Source organism: Spodoptera frugiperda, chromosome 25 (genome assembly GCF_023101765.2).
Source record: "Spodoptera frugiperda isolate SF20-4 chromosome 25, AGI-APGP_CSIRO_Sfru_2.0, whole genome shotgun sequence".
NCBI classification, from domain to species: domain Eukaryota; kingdom Metazoa; phylum Arthropoda; class Insecta; order Lepidoptera; family Noctuidae; genus Spodoptera; species Spodoptera frugiperda.
In genome coordinates, this window is record NC_064236.1 from 16,632,081 (window position 1) to 16,657,371 (window position 25,291).

General features: G+C 35.7%; 3 protein-coding genes across 9 annotated transcripts; 2 read left to right on the forward strand and 1 right to left on the reverse strand.

Moving 5' to 3' along the window:
* Positions 1-3,976: 3,976 nt before the first annotated feature.
* On the forward strand, positions 3,977-6,158 carry LOC126912321 (uncharacterized). The gene is made up of 2 exons (XM_050703988.1): positions 3,977-4,407; positions 4,584-6,158. Exons 1-2 carry the CDS (start codon positions 4,246-4,248, stop codon positions 6,144-6,146), a joined length of 1,725 nt encoding a protein of 574 aa, XP_050559945.1. The 5' UTR covers positions 3,977-4,245; the 3' UTR covers positions 6,147-6,158.
* LOC126912322 (uncharacterized) lies at positions 6,148-8,028 on the reverse strand. Its single transcript, XM_050704007.1, has 3 exons — positions 7,785-8,028; positions 7,379-7,575; positions 6,148-7,174 (listed from the first exon to the last, which is right to left on the reverse strand). The coding sequence occupies exons 1-3, from the start codon at positions 7,913-7,915 to the stop codon at positions 6,198-6,200; spliced, it is 1,305 nt and encodes a 434-aa protein (XP_050559964.1). The 5' UTR covers positions 7,916-8,028; the 3' UTR covers positions 6,148-6,197.
* Positions 8,029-10,783: 2,755 nt separating this feature from the next.
* On the forward strand, positions 10,784-24,227 carry LOC118262189 (phosphatidylserine lipase ABHD16A). 7 transcript variants are annotated; one of them, XM_035573348.2, is made up of 12 exons: positions 10,784-10,948; positions 11,122-11,203; positions 12,273-12,326; positions 12,411-12,718; positions 14,502-14,546; positions 16,561-16,721; positions 17,396-17,658; positions 17,731-17,892; positions 19,219-19,403; positions 20,305-20,319; positions 20,766-20,955; positions 21,060-24,227. In XM_035573348.2, exons 2-12 carry the CDS (start codon positions 11,135-11,137, stop codon positions 21,162-21,164), a joined length of 1,557 nt encoding a protein of 518 aa, XP_035429241.1. In that variant the 5' UTR covers positions 10,784-10,948; positions 11,122-11,134; the 3' UTR covers positions 21,165-24,227. The 7 variants fall into 7 exon arrangements, with proteins under 7 accessions (XP_035429241.1, XP_035429247.1, XP_035429256.1 ...); XM_035573354.2 differs by having other exon boundaries at positions 17,405-17,658; XM_035573363.2 differs by lacking the exon at positions 20,305-20,319.
* The last annotated feature ends 1,064 nt before the right edge of the window (positions 24,228-25,291 follow it).

Here is a 25,291-nt window from a genome sequence, read left to right on the forward strand (position 1 = left end):
AGTTACAATTCTGACCATAGACGGACACGTTATAGTCCGTAGAATGCAGAATGATCTCTGTGTAATAATGTCGCAGGCGCGAGGAGGCGCGGCGCAAGTGCCAATGGCTTATCGTAAAGTTATAATAATATATTTGCTTGTTTACCGGCCTATCCTTTAGGATATTTATTTTATGTATTTATTTATTTATTATTATAAAAGAAATATATCATCTATCTTAAACAATCTCCTACAAAACCGGATTAGTGGTTTGACTGTGGGTGTTGCGCGGCATTGTTTTTGTTACACAAAATTATTATTAACTACTTAATTATTTATTCTATATAAGTATTTTAAACAAGTATTTTATCTTACTTTTAAAAATTCTTTTATTATTATGTTTGTTCTTTACATAATCTCGGGACCACAGGGTCCCGGACCTTTGGAAGGCGTACGAGGGGCCGAAGCCAACTCGCAGAGGCTCGTTGAACAATTTTAATCTAAATGTAATGGGACATCAGCCGGCGATTATCCCTGTATGCACTATGGAAGTACACCAAAGGACAATCCCCGGTTGATGCAGGACTATTGTGAGATATGGTAAAAAGAAATGATAGGGATATGGGTGTGGGTGGCTGTGGAATAGTTAACCGGTTAACTATGGGGACTATGGCCCCTGCCCCTGACCAATATTGAAAAATACGGATAAACAGGCAGGGGGTGACTCGCAAACTCAATAGTGGGCCAGGGAAGCAACATCCGTTGAGCTGCTTGAGGAAGGGGGCATCCCACGGCTATCAGAGCAATCCCGGAAGTACGGTCAAGACCCCTACCAGCATCTTACTGGGATACGTCCTTCCCCCAAGTGGAGCTGAAGGCAACTCCACTCTTGCGAATCTCCACTCAAACCAGCCGATTAAGGCAAGAGTGAGGTAGGAGAGGCCACTCCGGATAGTCACGAGTACTAACCGGAGTTAAAAAGTAGGGCCTCTCCCGGGAGTCAGGTCCGTGGGGTCGCCACTGCCCAACAGCTCGCCACAAGCTGCCTTGCGGACTTATTATTAGTATAATTGTGGAATAAAGACATTTAAATTATAAAAAAAAACAAGTGCTTAAAAGTTGAAAAGTGGAGTTGATTGCCAGGTGATGTCGCAGCCAGATGAGGATCTGCAGGGAGCTGTTGGTGTCGCATAGGAGCGTCCGAGATTATCTCCGCTACCCTGGCCACGCAGAATGGAGGAACCGGCCGTACCTACAGCGATATATGCCTACAGATTCGCGTGGCGCCGGCGCCACTCCGACTGACGGGTATAGCTGTCGCTGCGCCCTATACTATAAAATGAAATGTAAAACAAATATTGAATTATGTTCGATAGTGTACTTACAATGATTTAACACGTATCATTGAGTAGGTCAGCATGCCATGTCATGTAGGTAATAAATTCAGAACTTCATAGGTGTTACATGTGTACTTTACTGACAGCTGAAAAGAGATCATCCTACATTATACGGACTACAACCTTGAACCTTCGTTAACACTAAGACAAAGAAAGAACCAATTGCACACTTTCAACTGATAAATAAATAAACGTATGTAAGTAAATAAATAAGTTAATGGTTTACAGAGTTAATTAACAATGCAGTGTTTAAAATATCTATCTTTCTAAAATTACATACTTATCGTTACGCGGCGTGACTCACGCCTTTAATTCCCAAAGGGGTAGGCAGAGGTGCACATTATGGCATGTAATGCCACTGTGTACACCCACTTTTCACAATTTATGTTGTAAGTCCCATGTAATAGGTGGTAAGCCTATTGCCATATACCGGGCACATTTCCAGACTCCGTGCTACCACTGTGAAATTTTCGAAAACCCGTAAAAAGCCCAGTAATACTTCGCCCGACCCGGGAAAAAATGACTGCACTATTTACTTAGTTCAGAAGTTAGTTAAACCTTGTGAGCGCCCTAGACAAACACCTTATAGTAAAGTTATAGACGTCCTTAATTACTTTTTGGGGATTCACTACTTCTATGGGCACTAAGGGACACGCGTCCTACCTACCTAAGCTCAAGGCTGGGCACTTGCCCAATTTGCTTTAGAGATAACATAGCTTTGGATTAGTCTGTCCAATGGATGGAAGCTTTTGAAAACGAAAACTATTAAAGATAAAGATAAAGGTCATTGGGCGGAATCCGACCCGGTCGCGGACACGAATTAAAATGATATCAAATGAAAGAGTATAAATTTACTTAACATTAGGTATGATTATTTTTTTAATCCATGGGACAAAAAAGTTAGAACCAAAAATAGACGAAATTAAGTCGCAACTTTGACATACTTCCCAAATCGATTAATGAAGCTGAAAATTGGCATAGATGTTAATCCATCCCACCACCCCATCGATTAGACTTTTACCAAATGAAATATTCAAGGTCAAAAGGTCAAAATTACGGTTTTTTCTATTTTTCTCGAAAAGGACAAGTTTTATCGTACAAATATGTTCAACAGAGTTGTAGATCTTACAATTTTTTACAAAAATGGTTCATCACTTTTACCCTTACGACTGTCCATTCGTGAGATATCGCGGTTTTAATGAAATAAAACGTATTTTATATAATACTCGCAGGGTTTTACTGCTGCTCGGCTCCTATTAATTGTAGGTAGCATGATGTTTTATAGCTTATAGCATAATTCGATAAATGGACTAACTAACAAAAAAAAAACACTTCGATTCGGACTACTAGTTCTGGAGATTAGCGTGTTCTATAAATTCTTCAGCTTAAAATATTAGTACTACTTTTCCGCAGTTTCAATCGATGCTGGCCTTCTATTAAGCATAGCCTAATGTTTCATTAATTATAACCTACCTCAATAATTAATGGACTATCAAACACAAAAGCAATAATTCGATTCGATGTTGTAGTTCTGGAGGTGTGCTCGTTCAAAGATACAAACTCTTTAGCTTATATATTAAGTTACTAAGTATTCCGGCGCTGTTTCAATCGCTCTGCTCAGTACTTGTAGACCATTATTATATTGTATTGAATAATCCATTCATCCAGGAAGCTTATAGGCTATAAAACATCACGCTATGATGATATACTAGGAGCCGAGCAGCGAGTAAAACCGCGGGAGTGGTACTTACGCGCTAATCTCCAGAACTAATACTGCGATTTTTTTTTTTTGGTTTTGGATAGTCTACTTATCGAGGAAGGTTAAGCTATAAAATATTACGCGACGGTCAACAGGGGCCGAGCAGCGGATGAGACCAAGCAGGAGTTTTACTATTATTTGAAGCTGAAGAGTTTGTTTGAACGCACTAATGTCTAGAACTACTGGTTCGCACCAAATTGTTATTTTTGTGTTGAATAAGTCCATGTATCGAGAAAGGCTATACGCTATAAAACATCTCGCTACAATTAATAGAAGTAGAGTAGCAGATAAAACTATGCGGAAGTAGTACTAATATTTAAAGCAGAAGAATTTGTTTGAACACGCTAATCTCAAGAACTATTGACCTGCATCGAATTATTCTTTTTGTGTTAAATAGTCCATTTGTTGACTACAATCAATAGGAGGAGGTAAAATCGCGTGGGAGATAGCGAGTCAAACTCATTGAGTTATGTAAACTATGATTTATTTATTTAAAACCGTGATATCTCACGAATGAAAAGTCGTAAGACTAAAAATGATAAACCATTTTTGTAGAAAATTGTATGATATACAACTGTGTCGAACATATTTTAACGATAGAACTTGCCGTTTTCGAGAAAAATTGAAAAAACCATAATTTTGACCTTTTAACCTTGAATATTTTTTTTACCAAAAGTGAGATCGATGAGGATTTTTGACATTTTGTTTATAATGGTGCACTTAACGTTTATGCTATTTTTCAGCTCTATGCGAATTATGTTAAGGATATTAATCACGCCAAATAAATAATTATGTAAAAGTTTATTTTTCTCCACTCTCCCACATCAATAGGGAATATGCAGACAATTTTTTTATTTTTTAAATTCAATTTTCACTTCATTTTGATGTAAAAAAAAATAAACCATAGCTGTAAGAGTAGTAATTACTTTTTTATAAAATTTTAAAAATAGTGGTTTAATTTGACGAGTTCAAACGCTCCTATTTCTCGCGCGCTTGAGGCGTGACGTCATAGGGCACACCTGTCATTGTATTGTTTACATTGAGAGTTTGATAGATAACAACACGCGTAATAATCATGGAAGAAGAAAAAAGCCATTTTATAGATATTGCATGGTACCAATGTGTCCTAACAATATAAAAAGTACACCAGATAAAGTTTTTTTTGCTGTTCCGAGAGATCCAAACATACGTAAACAATGGTGTGAGGTTATGCGAAGAGAATATAATGTATCTTCAATATCGCGTTTACATTGTTGTGAAGATCATTTTAATGTAAGTATTATATTTGGCCAAATAACATCTTGTAGTGTTCTAGAAATCCATAGGTTACAGAACTTTATTTAAGTTCGTAACCTTATTTACGAATGTCATAACATGTTAGAAGATTCTTCATCTGAGCTATTTCTACTTATCCTAAGATGCTTCACCAAGTGTTGTGTTTATTTCAGATCAAAGAAGATACAGTAAATTATATTAAATACAAGCTCATGAAGGAACAAGGCGAAAAAGTTAAATTATTCCTAAATAAAGGAGTTATGCCTCATAAATTTCAATGCCAAAAACGAAATGCTCCAGCACCACAGGAGAGAATGTATGATTCTAAGAAGAAAAGATTATCACTAATAAATGAATCTCTCCCCGAACCTGAAGTCAACAGTGAAAATGTTTTAGAACGTGAAACTTCACAAACAAGTTATTGTGATGCCGGACCAAGTACTTCCTATATTCAAGGCTGTGAAAATGATCCAGAGAGGCCTAGTACCTCTGTTATGGATGTGTCTGTAATAGAGCCCCGTACATCCCATGTTGAAGTCTCTACTAATACAGAAAACTTACTTAGTGACAAGTGTGTGCAAATAAATAAGAGACCAAACTTCAGAAGTAAAAGTGTTCAAGTTAATTTAACAACAAAGAAGACTAATGTAGCTTTATCTCCTGTTCCCCTTCCATCACAAAATATTGGAACTTCACCAATAAAACCTGCAACAGCTGCGGTAAAAAGAAAATTATTTCCTACTAAGTCGGATACAACATCTATTTCGTCCATTTCTTCACAGATATCTCATGATTATGAACCCTGTAGCTCATCTGACTTAAGTTATTGTGTGCAAGATGAATCAGCAGATTCAGATGATGAAAAACATTTTAAAAATGTAATGCGCAGTAGTATGTTAAGTGCCATAGATAGAGAACCCAAAATGTTACTAGGATTACCTAAACAGTCATATCATTTAATAAAACTATTAAGTGAAAACATTCCACTTCCAACTGTAGACATATTAATAACTCTTAAGAAATTGAAGTTAAATGAATCATTTGGCATACTTGCTTTACATTTTGGCTACTCACAGAGCACTATCAGTAGAATATTCAATAAAAGTTTACCTTTAATCGCATCAAAAATGAAAGACTTGATTGTGTGGCCAACACCAACTGAGGTATATAAAAATTTACCTATATCATTCAGAGCGAGGTATTCAAATGTTATATCTATTATTGATTGCTTTGAAATCCAGATTGAAAAACCTTCCGATCCAGTCCACCAATCACTTACTTGGTCACAGTACAAAAAATGTAATACATTGAAGTATTTAATTTCATGTACACCAGATGGGTTGATTAATTTTATATCCGATGGATATGGTGGAAGAGCTACAGATGTCATGATAGTGCAAGACTGTGGCTACTTAGACTGTTTACCTCCAAAAAAAGCAGTTATGGCTGACAGAGGGTTCAAAGACTTATCACATTTACTGGGAGCCAGAGACTGTACTCTCGTCCGGCCACCTTCTGTTTCACAATCCAACCCAAGCACCAAAGATGAAGTAAAGCAGTCAAAACGAATAGCAGCTTTGAGAATTCATGTTGAACGTGTAATAAATAGATTAAGAGAGTTTCATATGTTACTGCCTCATGCTTGTGTAGACTATAATTTAATACCTGTCATTGATGATGCAATAACATTGGCATGTGGTTTGGTAAATATTCAGGATGTTTTAATAAAAAAATGAATTAAGAATGCATTAATTGTTTTATTTCAGATAAAGTAAAAGTACATGTTTTTAAAATTTACCTATTTTTGGGAAAATGGCTTGATGCCAAAACAGTGTGCATTTTTCTATTATCGTTTCACACAGTTGTTTTTTATATTCCACCTCTATTATATTAACTTTCTTAGAGGTTTCAAAATTGTTATCAGCAACACAAAAAAGACCCTTACTTTTATTTCCAAAATGCATCTGAAGTTGTAGTTGTGCCATATATTTTGGAGCCACTTCACTATTGCTGTCAATATAACGGCTCAACGCTTTTTCTGATGATGGGCATTTAATTTCTATGCTGTACATAGTACTTTCCCCATCTGGAGAAGCCCCCATTATAGGATGAGCCGCATTTAATTTTAAGCCACACTTATTTATTTTTATTTGTTTAATTTTCTCTACTTCTTTTAATACTTGACTTTCTAAAAATCGCCCCCTTTTCATAGCTTCTGTATCCTTCAGTTTGGTTGCTCCCAATATGTTCTCCGTTAAGGAACCATCCAGAACTTTACAATGTGCAGCCTCATATGCCTTAGAAGCTGTGATTCTTCCATATCTTAGTTCATGCCATAATGGACAGTCATTTTGATCTTTAGTTATCAATTCGGCTTGTTCGCATGCTTCTGTACTCATCACCAGTTTGCAATATTCAAGAAACTCAACAGGGTTTGTAGTCTTGCTTGCAAGAATTAAATGGTGGATCGACAGTCTCTCTGCATTGTTTGGAGATTGATAAAATTTCATCAGATGATTATTTGTATCACCAACACTCACACAATTATTTTTTACCACTGTTAAAAAATTGCCAGTGCTTGAGGAATTTGATGCGGGATTCACTTTAGGTGCTTTGCAAATATCTTTTGCTTTAATAAACTTCAAGCTAGTACCAACTGAAGAAAGCTTGGATTTTTTCCAATAACACTCAATGCTTGTACTTGGAGGATCTTCACTACGTCGGTGAAGCCATGCTAAAAATGCAATAGCATGTTTACATCCTCCTAAAACAAAAGAATAAAATTATTTTTCTTACACAATAATATCACTCTGGTAGTAATGGTTAACCTAATGCTGCTATAAGTTCTTGACTTCATAATAATTTGACAATCTTTATGGTTACACATGACCTATGACTGTCAAGAGTTTTACTTAGATAACAAGTATATCATCAGCCACAAACACAAAGTAAGTAAAAGAGATTGTACCTAAGTGTGCTGCGCAATCCAGACATTCCACAGAAATTACAGTTTCTTCAGCTTCATCACATACAGCTTGTACTGCGTATGACTTCTGACGAACATTGTGCTCTGGTGTGATGCGAGCTTTCACTACACATAAGTTCCCCTCTCGTTTAATTTGTACATATCCTACAGCTGAATCGCCGTATGATTCTCGTTGAGATCTGTAATAAACAATAATCTAGGTTTACTTACTTACCTACTCTCATAAAAACATGCGATTGATCGTATAATCTAATTCATACGTGTTTTAATAAAGTATAATGAATGTAAACAACATTTGAGGTTATATTTAGGGAAATAATGAAATAAGTGCACGTATGCATAAAAACAGATTTACTAGCTTAAAAATGCCATGTTTGACAATAATTACCTTGCAGCTTTTACTCCTTTAACCTCAGCAGATGTAAAATCTGGGTTTGACGCAAAATATGTGGTCATCATAAATGCATCTATTTTTGGAAGATTATCCGACTGTGCTTTCACAAAACCGTTGTCCGTCATTGCTATTGATGACGCTTAATATTTCTTGATATTTATATTTTAGAAAACTAAGCTAGTATAGCAATACAACCAATTTTTCTCTCAAAGTTCTCAAACACAAGCTGTACCTCTACCATGAGTTGACACTTTGACAGACAGTTGAGTTGGTACACGTGACTGACTGACAGGACGATAATGTGCCCTATGACGTCACGAGGCGTTTTACAAATTTGAATTACGCGCGTAAATTTTTCACTTTTTGATTTATGTTTTAAATAATTAAATGCATATTAAATCAGGAAATAACGAATTGAGTGTAATACTACGACCTTAAAAGCTTAGGGAAAAAAAATCAGGCCATTTTATTTTTTATGCATATTCCCTATTCATATGGAAATTCGTCATTTTTAAAGCTGTAACAGTGAAATTTTGTATTTAGACACTTAATAAGGAGCGAAAGAACTTAGGCTACTTTTTAATAAAAAGGGTAGAAGGCGTAGTATGTTTGATAGAGGAGATTAATGTTTGCTTGAAAATTCGTCATTTTCGTTAATACGTTGCCTGTGGCTTCACTCGCGTTCGATTCTTATTTAAATACACATATACTTATTTAAATCGCCAATATCCCTACTACCATACTAATGTTATGAATGCGAAAGTAATCCTGTTTGTGTTGAGGTTACGCTTGCACGAATGTTTTTTTTTTGGAATATAACAACGAAACAATGTATTTTTTTATTGATAGGTAATATATAGGAAATTAAAGGACCATAATATAGATAACCTTGGCTACTTTTCATCATGATTATAAAATGATGAATCGGCGGTCGTGGTTTCTTTGGAATACATATCTTTAAAAATACTAACAGTAACATATTCTCAAGTAATTCACATTTTAGATGACATACGGCAGCATTTTGACCACTAACACCACTACGCGGACGAAGTCGCGGGCAAAAGCTAGATTCGATAAATTTTCATTTGTACATGTCAAATATTTGTTGTTTCTAAATTCAAATTCTGTAAATAATGATTGACAGTTATGCATAAAAAGGTTGAATATACAATTGTCTGTATTTTTTTAAATCTATTGAAAATGTTGAAAAGTGCATTAAGCATTAATAGAATTTCCTCAAATATTTATGCGTGCGTTCAGAAATAATGACAAATTATCAACAGTTACGCGTGTGTTCAGAAATTTATTTTGTGGAAATTAAAGTTTCTATTCACGTTTTCGAACAAACGATGCTCTTTCAATATAGTCTATTGGTGTGAATGACATTGACATTCGTATTGCGCGTTTTTTAAAATATGCAAAATTAAATGTATATTTTTCAATATTTTTGAGAGATTATCTTAATATTTCTTCGACAAACTGATGAGCATCGCGAAACGCGAAATGAACTTGAACTGAATCGATATCAAGATAGAAATGTTGTGTTTAATCCCCACAAAGCTGCATTCAGTTATAATGTAGCAATTGATTACAGTTCAGAGCAAATTGTTGCTATTGGACTAATGAACATTGTGTGTCCACATTGGGATTGAAATTAAAAATTAAGCCTCTGGATTGTGTTGCGCCAGCGGCCAAGTCAAATTGACGCCATTGGTACCGCCACCAGAGCCACTACATTCGTTGGTCCATTTTTTGACTCATATCCAGTAGTACAATAATTGCTTCCAAATGACATCATTTGGGGCAACAAAAGTTATACGAGACAATTTTTTGCCTACTTTTAGCAAGTAAGTATAATGGCAAACGTTTTTTTTTTTAGTTTTAAAACCATGTAGCTGGTGCAAAATATGTCGAGTCAGTGATGTGTTGTAAACAATAAATCTAATACATAATAATAGTCTATAATCCGAAGACTTAATCAGCAACATTTATAACATGTTGTATTTTATAGTGGCATGAGCAAGATGTTCTTGGTAAAGCCTACTACCTAAAGCTGCCGTGGAAGGCTGTTTAATGTCGAGGTTAAAAGTAGTTTTAATTTGAAATGATGTAATGTATTGTGGCAGTATTTTGCGAGCCACATGGTGGTACAATTTGCTATACAATTGCCTGTATACATATTTATATTCTTGCAGATTCAGGGATTCAAATATATCATCAAACAGGTTCCTTATTGCCAGTGCCTGTTGAAGACTATACATTTTTGCAAATATATTTTATGGACAATTCAGCAAGAGAAGTCGATCAGCGTTGCGCACACAACAACTCAGTAAAGAGATCCATTGTGATGAACAACTTCAAACATTTTTCCTTCAACACAATGAATTAGTTGCATTAGACCGATGCATTAGACATTCACAAATGCATTAGACCGCATGCCATCAGATAATCACAAAATTGTCATCAGAGCCGATAAGGCGCCTGCAGAACAGTGAAATGATTGAATCCTATGAAATAAACACTATTATGAAAATATATTTAGTTTTTTTTTTTTAATTAGTAAAGTCCTTTTCAGGTATAGTGAGATCAGGAAATTATGGATTCATTTTTATATGGAGGATATTTATAGATTCCAATTCAAATTGAATAGGGACTCATACATAACTCAGCTATACAAAATAAAGTAGAGCATCATTGCTACGCGAAAGCGGTACGAAGTTCGCTGGGTCAGCTAGTATCTTGATAATTTCATTTCTGTCCGCCGTGGGTTTTTTTCCCATACATTTTGCCCATTGACCTTTGTTTGTATTCTAAACATTGCTTGATTTTACTAATTTCTATAGGTATAAAACTGATGAGGATTATGATAAGGAACGGGATTAGCCTTATTCAGTGATTCCCGGTAAAAAAGTGGCAAAAGAGCTCATACCCCCTTTTATAAAAAATAGACGTCTGTGAATCTTGTATACCTTGTTTACGAAATAGATAGATGAATGAGAATATTGATTTTCGGTTAGTCAAAGAGTATAGGCTGTGGCTGTGGTATAGGTTAGTGTTAGTCTATGGTCGTGTTGTGTGAATGATACGGCCTAATGCTATTTCACTGATAAATTAATAATTACACGTTAAATTATCCTAAAATCCTAATAAAAATATACGTAAGTAACAATTACTACTGTTTTACTAGATTTGCTTCGAAATGATCTATTGATTATTTGTTTCATCATGATACCTACTACTTATTAGATTATTTCTGTTTTGGAAAAAAGATACATTTTGTTACGGTATTTTTCTAATAGGTCTAATAATTGTATTTGAAATCGGTTTACAGGAATATTTTCACCATGAAACAAATTTTGGGGTGTCTATTTTCACCACGCCTTTATAAGGTGTACCGGGATGGGCCGAAAGACGTAAGTTTTATTTTAATTATAATTTTATTTTTTCGTCTTTGTGTCTTGTCCTGAACGTATAAATATAAAAGAACATTCAAGATATTATTTACTTCCTTAAACAGCGTAATTGGAGCTTATATTAATTAAAAAACTAGTTGTTATGTTGTTCAGCAACGCTTGCACCTTATATTTAATTCTTGGTAATTATGCAATGCACTTGCATTATTGTACTAAACAAAAGCAATTCGTGTAAAACGGTTTAACGAAATGTAGGTGAAACTAATTTTCATTTGTATTCTGTTAGCCAAGAAATGGCTATTCGTTGCCTCCTACACACACTTGGACTTGCCTATTTGCGTCCTATACATAAGAGGGTTTTTCTTAATCTTTTGGGGTTATGGTCACAGTTTAAATTGTTAAGGTTTTTTAAAGACCGCTGGTGTCTGGAATTTCTGTAGACAAACTTTGTGCCACTCTACTACTAATTTATTTTTCTTTACCGTTAGTGCAGTGTTAGATTTTATTAGGGAATTGCTATAGCTTTAAACGATTAACATGTCAAATTAATGAAATTCATAATTATCGGACTACCTCAAAAAATACACCTAAACAAAATCTGAACTCAATCTAGTATAATCATTAAAAATGTGATCCATGGCAGATAGTTGTCAAGTGTAGTGTCCCTTAAAATGTCTGCTATTCATTCTAGTAGGGATATTGTGATGATGAGTATCTACTATAAACTTTGAAAATATTCCGCCTAATGTTAGACAAAATATGTAACAGATACCTCAGTTTATGCTATTTATAAAATCTTAATAATAACAATCTGAAATCAATAGCCCTTAATTAGTAGAAGACTTATCATGGTATCAATTACAATCAGCTAAATATAGTTGCTATTTTACTCCTACATCTATTGGAATGTGGGAGTAGGAATCAATAAGAGGAAAATGTCAAAGTACTTTGTTGTCAACTATCTCTCTCACCCACTCTCAGTAACTGGGTGTAATATAACTACTTAACTGAACTTAACACTATTTTACTGATGTTTTATAAAAATCTTCCATCTTGAATTATGTTTCAGTCAATGTACCAGCCTGTGGGATACGAGAAATGGGGCGATAAGATAATTATAACAGTAAGTTGTTCTTCTTATTAATTCATTACAAAATCACCTTAAAAACCTAAAACAAAGATTACAAATACTTATGTTTTGTTTTAGGCTCATGCGCTACTGAACATTAGTTTATATACGTCGCCGTTTATATGCTTCTATATTTACAAGAGAGGTTTCTTGTCATTCGACGAGGTCAAGTCGATGGGCCGCCTCCTTGGTGGCCTTTCTTGTCTTATGGTCATTTCCTTCCTAATCCGAGCATATGGAAGGTCCCTAAACCCCAAGTATATTCAGTTCGTGAACACAATTACCAACACCTTGACTGATAAACAAGCATATTTGACTGAGCTGAGGAAATACGATTTTGATATTAAAGGCTGGCCTGTAACTTTTAGCGTTGCTAACAAAGAGAGGTAAGTGGGTTTGGGTTTTCGAAGTTATCTGAACATTTTTAACGCTCTTAAATTGAGGTTGCAGTGTGTGAGTTGTAGATTGATAAGAACATGCATTTTTGTCCCTGCGGGGGAAGAGGAGATTGATTAAAATAAATGTATGTAAATGGTTCACATAAACCAGGCATTTAAATTACTATACTTTGTCTCACTATAGATATTACACAAAAATGAAGGCAAAGATTTAATACAACATTCTTTAATTGGAATATGATGTACTTCCTGCTTTAAAACAATTGACCAACTCATACTTTGTAACTAATAGTAACTATTATAGGCTATTATTTTGCTATGTACTATTTAAATTGAAATGATAACAAACTATTTTATTATTACTAATAATTGGGTGGAGAAGGTAAAAAGAGCATGATGATGGGAAAATCCATTTTGAGCTTGGTAAAATATAATAACAAGTTATTAATATCCTACTAATATTATAAATGCGTAAGTTTGTATATTTGTTGCTCCTTCACGTCAAAACAGCTGAAGGGATCGAAATTAAATTTGGAGCAGGGGTAGAGATAATGGTCTGATATAATACAGACCACCTTTTTATCCCATGGGAACGCGAGCGAGGCCGCGGGCAAACGCTAGTTTTTACATAAACCACAAAACATCCAATGTTGCTGTTAACTTTATAATGTTATTACTAGCGGACCCGACAGACGTTGTCCTGTCTACACGTCTTTAATTTGAAAATTTGTCGGATCCAATGTAAAACATTCCAAAATCAACAACTACTAATAAATTAAAAATTAACTAAAAAAACATTGTCCAGTGGACAAATTTGTGAATCTAAACCATTCTCAGATCCCCTTGAACACACACAAAACATTTCATCAAAATCGGTCCAGTCGTTTAAGAGAAGTTCAGTGACATACACACTTACAGAAGAATTATATATATAAAGACTAGCTGACCGGACGTCGGCCGTGGCGGGATACTTCGTACCGCCTCGAACATTTTATTTCTCACCTTTTAAACTTATAGAGTTCTACGAATAATTCAAGACCAAAGTTAGCCAAATCGGTCCAGCCGTTTTCGAATTTTAGCGAGACTAACGAACAGCAATTCATTTTTATATATAAGATTATAATTTATTTTTCTATAGCTGCTATTACCACTGCCTTTGTTTGCGTGGATGACTATAAAAACTGTCTGATTTAAAATGCTAATAACTTTTAATACAATGAGTTAGTGACATTAAAAATGTTAATATTCATAAATTTATTAATCGTATAAAAATAAGTCGCGTTGACGCTATAACTCCAGAACGCACGAACCAATTTCTAGGGTTTTTCATTCGTTGGAACTTAGATATATCTTTTACACAGTTCTAAACTATTATTTGTCTTAGTAAACTTAAACTATACGCACCAATACACAGAATGTATATTCTTAACCACTTTGTTGCCGGTGTAGGAGACACAATAGAAAAATACATTGAGTCTCATTTGAGTCCGCACACCTATATGAATAGATGTAGATGTAAAATATACACACTTTTAACATTGCATTTAATCTTTATGTATATGCCATGTAGTTTTATACTGTAATAATATGTATAGTATATTATAGAACTAAATATTATATAATATAATTATGTATCCATATTATGTGCTATGATATTATATTTTAGCATGTTTTTATTATTTTGCTATGCATGATTCTACAATCTTATTTTATATCTACAGCTTTATTAGTGCAATATAATTATTTATTTAAATGTTATTTATATTTTCAGTAGTACAAGTGATCCTATTATAAGAATGGATCCAATTGATGAAGGGTAAGTACCTACCCTAAAAAATGTACTTACATAATAATGTAAACTATTTACTATATAAACTCTGCCAGACGGCAATTTTATTCCATTTTTTTTTTTTTTTTTTTAGGGTGGAAAATCATCCAATGACTTCTCCCGCCTTGGGCGAGGCGAGAAGTGTCAGACTCTTACTGACTAAAAACCACCCACTCCTGCTCGTCGAGCCGGAGCCCCGGTAAACCCGTTAGGTTGTCCGCAGCTCCGGATTAGGCATCAGCCCTACTGGGCCCCATCTGTGGTGGTCTGATGGCAGGCGCGCGCAAAACGCGACGCGCCGCACGCACGGGTCTGGTTCTGGTCGGGCGGCGAGCTACCCTTGCTCGTCGTCCGCAGACCCGCACTTACGGTGGCCGGAGATCGTCGCGCGATCCCCGACGCCCGGAGTGTCTCTCGCGACGGCTGGGGCGTGAGGAGGTTTGTTCCCTCACGCGCCCCGCCTCCTCCTTAGCTAGCATGACTGCTTCGCAGAAGGAGGAGACGGCATCCCAGTCCCTCTCGCTCCGCACCATGGCTTGAACCAGTGCCGGGCGCGAGAGGTCGCCGTCGCCGACCACATCCCTGAGGACTTGGCGGTGCTCAGCCCACGCAGGGCACACCGCCACTGTATGTTCTACAGTGTCCTCCGGGCGGTCCTCGCAGTGATGACACCCGGGCGTTTCCTCCCGCCCAATAAGGAACAGGAACCTACCGAAACTCCCATGTCCGGTAAGCACCTGCGTCAGGCGGTAGGTGAGGACGCCGTGGCGCCTCTCTAGCCACTCCTCAAAGAGGGGACTTACCGCTGCAATGACAGCGAGCCCAGCCCTCGGTTGCGACAGTCGTTGCTGCCATTCCGCCATGAGATCGCGCCGGAGCTCGTCCCGCCACGCACTGATCTGGCGCGGTAGTGGAGTTTCGCCCCGGCGACACGCGTCGGCGCGCAAACTGAACACGCGCGCGAGTACCTTCGCCTCCAAATCCCACGGCGGTAATCCGGCAAGGAGGTTCGCCGCCTCCCCGGAGATCGTTTGACAGTTTTTCTATATAAACTCTGCCAGACGGCAATTTTATTCCATGGGTATAAGTTATTGGTTGATAAAAATCGGCTCTAAGAGCTCTTACACACGAGCATCATGTTCCTAACGGCAGAGGTAAAACTGCAGCTACAGTCGTCAGTCGTCTTACAGCGACACTTGCAGTTGTAGCATCGACAGCTTGCAACTTGCACCTGTAGCATCGACAGCTTGCAAGTTGCACCTGTAGCATCGTTGCATGTAGAAATGTCGAACGGTAGCCGTCGAGGCGTCAACGGATACCGTTAACGTAAAGATGTTTGCCACCGATGCGTGTCGACAGCTACAGTTACCTCTGCTGTTGGCAGCAAGCAGCTCGTGTGTAAGAGCTCTAAGTCATTCAGAAACTGATCTCAATAACTCCACATCACACCATATTTTCAACTATGTTTAATTTTATTTTTGTTTCTTTTTAAAAGCTTTTGGTTCTTTCCAAGTTGTTGCTGGAATTAAAATCATATGCAAATACCTATAACCCTGATCCTTATGGCATAACACATACTGAATGAAGAAGATGGATGGTATAATAATTCATATTAATTAACTTCCTGGTTTTTGGTGTAAAGTGTACATAGACAATTATTGTGAATTACAACCAACACCAAACCACAGAATAATAAGTAAACATTTATTCCCATCAACAATGCATTGTGAAAATGTTAAAATTGTCTTCAATACTTTAGACTGATCATCATCATAGTTCTTTTATCTACTAGTAACTAGTAAAATTCATTAGTTTACAAAAAATCTAGTAACACAGATACATAAGACTATTTTTAAAAATTGTGAACTCGAAACTATTATTTTTGACGGAGGAAACATTCCCTTTTCCTCAAACTAAGCTAAGATTATTCATTTTTGATATGGTTATACCACTATCATATAAATATTGTAAAACATTTTCGTAACATCTTTGTATTTTTTAGGTTGAAGTGGTACCAGCACCACCCCTTCCGATGCTGCTCCAACCCTGACCTGCGATTCTACAAGCGCATCCCTCTACAGATCCTGGCTTTCTCCGCTGTGCATACCTTCGGTTTGAGGCTCATATACCCAGGATCTTTGACCATCGTCAACTCTCTGCTATGTAAGTATTAATCCTCGGAAGAACGGCATTCAGGAAAAGATATTTTTGTCAACTGCCAGCTTTGTTTTTAATCTTTTTCCTTCTAGGTTCGGTCACCACAGCTTTATGACCAGCTTCGGCTGAATATCAGTATTTTACATAACTACTGCTGTCTTCCGTCCACAATACAATGTGTGAAGCAAAGTTTTAAAACGAGAGTTTTGCATTTTTTTTACAGGTGTTTTCACAAGCTAGATATCCGTGTTACGTTTTAGCCAAAAGATGGCTGAATTGATCAGTATTTTACACATCTGAAGTTTTTTTTTGTAACCCACAAAATATGGTTATGGTTTTAAAACGGATTCTTTGAGATTTTGACCTCTCTCCCCCTCCGTAATAATATTACATTATTGTTATAGAATTTTATGGCTAATGGACCTCCATCAAGATTTTCCACGACGACGTTCTTTGTCATTACTTTGACGACACACTCGATGTAGGTTTTGGCCACCATTCTCAAGTCCAGTTCTGGTTGTCATTTTGGAGAAGAAGTAGTCAACGTGAATGCAACGAGACGAAGAGGTCCAGGGTATGAGGCACCACAACACAAAAATATCTATGCCTGAATATTGACATTGTTTGATTATGATGTCTTATTCAGACATATCGTCCAATGGATTCGGTGTTAAACTTAGTTCTTACAGGGGCCGCACTCTTACAAGGCAGGACTACACTCGTTGAAAATCACAATGGGAAGCGAGCGCGAATTGGAACAGCTGATGGGAACACCATTGATACGATGTTTGTGGATAACCGCACTCGCTTCCTAAAGGGAAAGATCCTGGTAATTTGCTGCGAAGGGAACTCCGGATTCTATGAGATTGGCATCATGACCACGCCCATGAAGTGCGGGTATTCAGCATTAGGATGGAACCACCCTGGATTTGCTGGAAGCAGTGTAAGTAATATTCCGTATTGAAATTAAATTATAAATTGAATATTGTAATCTAAGCTGTGTTTCTTGGTTCAGGGCCTGCCATACCCATCTCAGGAGCACAACGCAATTGACGCTGTGATGCAGTATGCTATCAACGAGCTTGGTTTTCGTCCTGAGAACATTATACTGTTTGGCTGGAGCATCGGAGGATACACCGCTACCTGGGCTGCCGTCAACTATCCTATTGGGGGCTTGGTCAGTTTTCACTTGTTCTTTTATTAATAATAGATACTCCCGTGCGGTTTTACCCGCTCTGCTCGGCTGATCTAAGCGTGATTTTTAACCGACTTCCCAAAAATAAGGAGGTTCTCAATTCGGCCGGTATGTTTTATTTCAATGCATGGATACCGATTACGCCGAGGTTTATGGACCGATTTGCGTGATTCTTTTGTTCGACGCGGATTCCCTCAATTTAGGTCCCATTACTGATTCAGATTGGTTCAGTAGGTAGTTATTATTCTATTAACATTATAATAAGTATTTGTCGTTATTTTTTACGATAGTTCGTAGATTTGAACATCGATTTCTTAAACAGTTCTGGTCCGATTTGCGTGATTCTTTTTTGTTCGTAGGGTATACTTTTACGTTGGGACTGTTGCCATCTGGTGAGCATCTTCAAATGATTACTTTAAATGATTATGAGACCCCAGGGAAATCGAGGGCATTCTTTAAATTATAAGCTCTCTATGTTTGTTGTGACAATTTCATAAAATTATTCAACCATTTATGTTTGATGATCATCATTTCATGTCAAAGAGCTGATGATGGAAGGTGAAACTCCTCAGTGGTTAAGAGTTCAAAGAAATTTCTTTCAAAAATATGTTTACATATGGATCCAGAATAGTATTCTTTGAGGCTATTAGGTAGATCTGCTTTTAGATCGTAAGTCTCATTAAGTTTACATTGAGGTTTAAACATATAGATGTAGCTAATGTTCATTCTTCATAATAATAGTCGAATTATTATATAATACCAAACAAAAACTGTCGAAATAGCACTTTAATCACTGCTCACTGTCCACTGATCAATATAATTTAGATAGTGATTCAAAACAGTGATGAAAGATTATAGTGATATGATTAACGTATTATTTTTGGAAAAGCTGCGCTTAAGTTGAATAATAAAATAACTACAAAATGTTATTAAATAATGTTTAAGTTACTCGTTTTTGTGCTCAGCGTTACTTGTAGTATAACATTGAACAATTCGAATAAGTTAAGCTAAGCAGTTTTTTTTTCCTAAATTACCTATGATTATGCTCTACAGCTGGCGCCTGTCTGCTATTTAGTTCCAATATGTAGCTAGCGAAATTCAGCACAATTTATGTAGCGACATTTGAAAAAAGAGCATTCAAGCTATAACTGTATTATTATTAATTAAAATAATGGCGAAATAAATGACCTGTCGACAGTTGCCATTTGCACCGCATATGTACCTCACTTTAAAACCAAGCCTAAAGAACCTATCGATAACCAACTGAAGGAAACAACCCACTGACGTCATGTTTCCATTTTATTTCAGATCCTGGATGCGACCTTCGATGATCTGCTGCCTCTCGCCCAGAACCAGATGCCGCCATCCTGGTCGCTTCTCGTGAAGGAGGTGATTCGCTCCTATGTGGATCTGAACATCGCTGATCTGATCACCAAGTACAATGGTCCTGTGAAGCTAATTCGACGCACCGAGGACGAGATTATTAGCTTGCGGTATGTACCCAAAAACAAACGTGTGTTTGTGCACATGCACTGTTTTTTAGCTATTCAGTTAATCACACCTTGCTGACAATTTATTGCGTAGTTCACAGAGTTAAAGGTACCTTTGAGTGTCTTCACTGTGCTTAGGGCTTTAAGACGAAGTATTTATTTGAGATTTTAGTTATATTGTTGTTATGAAGAAGTACACTTCAGTATTATTAGTGACTATGGATTGGGAGTATGATTCCCAGATGTAGTCGACACCTAATTACATGGGATTTAAGTGTAGTAGCAGGTGTACTACATTTATCCAGTCTTTTGTAAACACATACTAATTGTTTAACAAAATATCTTGATCACTAAGCATAACCATTATGATGAAGAAGGTAAGGTGAAAGATACATTGTTACACACACTGCTTACATACAAATAAATGGAACATAAACAAAGTAATATCAATTTGAACACTAAAATAATAAAATAAAATATACTAAAATACGTTTCAATGGCAACACTACAAATATTTGATAAAAAAGCATTAATGAAGTCATAGAACCTTTTATAGCTATATTATTTGCAAAAAAAACATGTCCTGTGAAAAAGGTAACTTTTAATTCTGTATTGAAAGTATGAAATACTTGCTTGCCAGCGGCTTCCAACCCTATTAACGTACACCATGTATTATTCCATAATATAACCTATCTCTGTCCCAAACATTAAAATATTTTCAGAATGTTTTGCGTGCAAGTCTAACAAACATACTTACATACATCCTCACAAACTTTTAAATTTAAATTTTCATAAAACACTACACACGAAGCTTGTGAATATGCTTAATTATATATAGCTTTAAATACTTCTTTTTACACATGCCCGCTTATCATGAGGACTGCGCATCTGACCTTTTACACAGGTTGAACAGCGAGAAGTAAGTGCCAGCATTTTGCTTCTAGCTCCATTTACGAAACTTATCAGTTAATTGAAAAAACACGTCTTTACATAGTAGTGTTTGAAGTAGATATGCGCCGAGTGTTCGCATAAAATAATATCAACATACATACATACATAACCTCACGCCTGTGTCCAATCATGGGGGTAGGCAGAGACAATGGAACGAATGAAAATAATATCAAATACAGCTATAAGGTAGTGAATAGGGTGACAGCTTCTAGAAAAGGATTGTGTGGCCATTCAGCTTTCTGCTCGACTTGGCTAAAGGCGTGAAACCTGGTATGAAACCTCTTAAAACCTTGGGTCATACTAGTTTTTATCTTCAATGTACAAAGAAAACTAGGCTAATAAAGAACCCAATATATTTGTTGGAGATAAGTTTAAAAATTAATTGAACTAATCAGATATATTTGATAATTGTAGGCAAGGTATCCTGTCGACCAACCGCGGCAACGACCTGTTGATGAAGGTGATTGACAACAGACACCCTAAAGCAGTGGAGGATCCACATGTTCGTGTCGCTCTTATTAAATTGCTTGCCCTCATGGACCTTCAGCGCAACATCCTCGACAGGAACGAGATTGAAGAATATGAACGATCCCTGCTGCCTTTGGTGAGTGACCTTGGCAACAAGCTTATTAAGTAATTAAAAGAGTAACAAGCAGTAGTCTACTAAACGATATATTTTTGTATTAATGTAAATAATTGTGTTTTCAGATTGGAAAGTACTTGCACGACTACAGGTCCTCACACTGCACCCCGCTGCCCGAGAGTGACTTCGTTGCGGTAATGCAACGTCTAGAAGCCATTAAACAAGAATAGTGCTTTGCCTTACGATATAATTATATCGTACCCATCCATGGCTTCAACGTCTACAGCAACCGACGCGCGGCACGTTCCTTGTCCGTATTAATCGACGTCGAATAGACTCTAGAGCCCCTGTGAAAGTGAAGGACTCCTATGTGATTATGTCTTAAGTGCGACTCAAATTACTAGGTTTTTAATTTCTACTCCTTACGCACGATCGTCTTACATCTCTTCCCGACGGTTGCTAGTGCAATCTACGAGCTTCGTTGGTGATAATATTCAAAATTATACTATGTATTTTTATATATATATCGGTCTTTTGGAAGTCACAATTTCTAGTGAGATAAGTAAGTGTAATACTTTGCTTTCATTACGAACTGTAGGGCTAATGCCGCGTTTACTATTATCGTATAACGTATTTATTATAGTTATCTAGGATATTGTCAATGACGTCCTTGAACTTAACGTAAGTAGAAGCGATTATGTGTGGACTGATTTTATCATCGCTCTTGATATTCGACAATCATACTATTTGTGTGAAGGACGGTCAAGTTTTGTAACGAGGTACTTTATAGTGTCAGATTGAGGCTCAAATCAAAGATATTGTAGTTTCCATGTATTCCAAGACTCTTAGGGTCATTGAATTTCTAGTAGTTTGAAAAACATTGCATTGTTATGTAAAGGCAGACACTGCCTCTTTTTATAATGATAATGATGTTGGTCATTATATTTATGCAATATGGACTATATTCTAGCTCCCACATTAAATTATAAGTACATATGTGTAATAGGATAAGTCATCTGATTTGATACATTTATGATTTATTAACGTTCTCGACTTGTTGAGAACATGAAAGAAACGTAAATCTTAGCATACAATAGTCTTCTAAAATATGGAATTGTTGGATAAAGCTGATAGGTAATTGTATAATGATTGATGCATTACCACTTGACTCATATAATAATTTAATGGTAGATTATTAAACGTGTTCCGTGGTTTATAATCCTGTGGAATCAGGAATTGCATATTAAGTACTTTATAGTGTCTGACAAGAGACAATACATAAGGTTGTCCATATTTTAAATTGGGGTAAATGACAATGCCAGATCCTGCCCCACTTAATTTCATCAATGTACAAGAAATGTAAATAAAACAAAATTATGCAATGAAAATAAGACCCTTGGTTACTTAATTATTATTCTGATAAAGTTGCGGATAAAAATTAGGAAATAAAAAGAATTAAAAAAAACCCAAGGCCTATTTCCTGTATTTATCTGGACCATCTGCGTTTCTTAGTATGCTTGCACAAGGAACAAAACGAGTCAATCAATAAAAAAACAGATTTATTAATGTAATGTGTACGGATTTTAATAAGAATTTGGTTTTAATACATACTATTAGTTAATTTTGTTTTTATAATATATATTATAATGAATGCATATTCTAATTATTATTTCGTGTTTGAACGTTAGTGATTAAATGTAACGAAACGTCACTGGCGTGCGTGCGTCAGTTATGTCCAAAAAGTCATAATTTGACATTCGCTCTGTTTGTTCTGTTTACATTGTTGTTTCGTTATGACTATAAATTAAAAGTAGGATTACTAAAGGTGATATTGGTGATGAAATTCCTTCCTTTCATAGCTAAACCCCCTATGATAGCATTGTAATAATATAAAGCACTTAATTTAATTATTTCTACCATTATAACTGCAATTATCTAAACTTATATCTAACCTAAATGTAATATTTTGTACTTAGATTTATATAGAAACCGCAAGGTCTAAAGACTTTTAATCATGTTTTTAGTTATCACTAATAGAACAGCAATAGAATGTTACATTTGGCATGCCTGTACACTATATTTTTTGGTGGGGCAAAGCTCTATAATGATTCTGGCATTGTCATTTATAATACCTATCCATGAACTATACTTATTAACATAATATTATCAGTACTAAATATGATAATTGAATAATACATAATAATAATTTATTTACGCATTTAATAATTCAAGTCATAAATAGTGGTATGGTATCATTTGGGTTGTAGACGTTTTTGAACTTGTATCCAATATCTTCAAGTAGACATTGCTTATACTTTATCTTTAAAATATGTCTTTGCTGATAAATAAGTAAGTATGTGTGTGTGTATATTTGTCGGTGGAAGTTTAGGTTGTAATTATCTTGGGAATGGAATAAATATGTTCTCAGGAGTTTCCTATTGTAGTTGGGCGATGGCATATAGAAGGTGGAAAGCATTTCAATGCTTGTGTACTGAGGAAGACAACGCGAGACTTGGATCTAGTATTTATATTTACATGTGATCTATGTTGTACGCATTTGGTGTTTAGACATAACTTGTTTATCTACACAACTTTGATATGTAATTAGTGTTGTATAACCTGGGCGTGTGGTGCGAATGTGCGATTCGAAATACTTTTATGAAGCAAGTTTGCTTTGAATTTGTTTTGAATTATTAACTGTTACCAGTTACCAGTACACATTTTCTTGTATTATTAAGAAATGTGTGCACTTTGTAGAGAAATCACTAGAATGTTCATAATTAAACAAAGAGCATTAGCAAGTGCTTATTGCCACGATGATAAGAAATGGTTGCATACACACAGCCCACGGAAACATATTCTAGATATGTGTTTACTCAGGTACCATAACAATTTAATGTATTTACAAATTAGTGTCAACATTAATTTATTTATTTATTACCATAGTTGTTTTGTATATCAGATTCTAATTGAAATGCACATTGAGGCAATTTTTTCTTGCAAACGTGAAATTAAAACATGTGTAACCTGTTATTGCTATTCCCCGTAAAGAGGTCAAAAATATGTAAATAACCAGGCAACATATTTAGGATTTTTGGTTACAAGAAAAGAAATAAGTGTCATTGTGTTAGGAAATATCTGTATGATTTTAATTTATTCGAGAAAAGGGTTTAGTTATTTACTGAAGGTTTAATGGTTTCGACATTCTTACAAGAGCATTTAAAAGTATTTTTCAAGGTATTTGGATATTTATTTATGAAATAGTATTCAGAATAAAATTGATTTTATTGAAAGTGGTTGTTTTTCTTCCTTATTTTCAAACATCAATCCTCTTTTATACTATTCAACTCGGGAATCAGGATGATTCTATGTGAGTTATTTGATACTGGTTAACCTTTTGAACGCCACGGACGTTTATAGACGTCTAACGAAATCGTGCCAAACACGCCACCGACGTCTATAGACGTCAAGAAAACGACATTTTTTAAATACAAAATAAATATACTAAATTAAGTTTTCTGTGTTTCTTTTTCCTATTATTTCAAACTACTTTAGTGAAATATTGTAAATTGACACAAAGATATATTCATTATTTGAATTCACAAGAAAAAACAATCGTCAAATATTGCTAATCGAAATCCGTAAAATTGTGTATTTCCCCACGCCACAGACGTCAAGACACGTCAGCTAGTGATGGGTAGGTAAGGTAACTTATATTCCAAATTTATGAAATATTTTATTGAAAGTAGCTTACTATTACTTTGACAATTACTTTTTACTGACAAATATTCGTATCTGAATATTCCTAATGTATAATATTTAAAAAAATGTGGAAAAGAACTTTAATTGATATCCTTAAATCGATAATTTACTGTCCACTCTCGCGCATCCCTATGTAAGAGCTCATAGACAGTTACCTGTACGCCACAGACGGGAATGGACGTCAAGCGGTGACGTCATTGGCGCTACGGGAGTCTGCTAGTGCTTTACTACATTTATTATTATGATCGGTGGTAATATTAAAATTTGAACAGCAAAAGGACTTGGATGACATAAGTTTGCCAAGTTTCGAAGAATCCGACTAATAATTATATGTAAAACTAGCGACCCGCCCCAGCTTCGCATGGGTGCAATGGTGATATATTATACCTGTATTATACATAAAAACCTTCCTCATGAGTTACTCTATCTATTAAAAAAACCGCATCAAAATCCGTTGCGTAGTTTTAAAGATTTAAGCGTTCATAGGGACATACAACATGACAGAAAAAGCGACTTTGTTTTATACTATGTAGTGATGATTAAATTGTTTTAAATAATAAAATATTATTATTTTTTATGTACCACAATATCACAT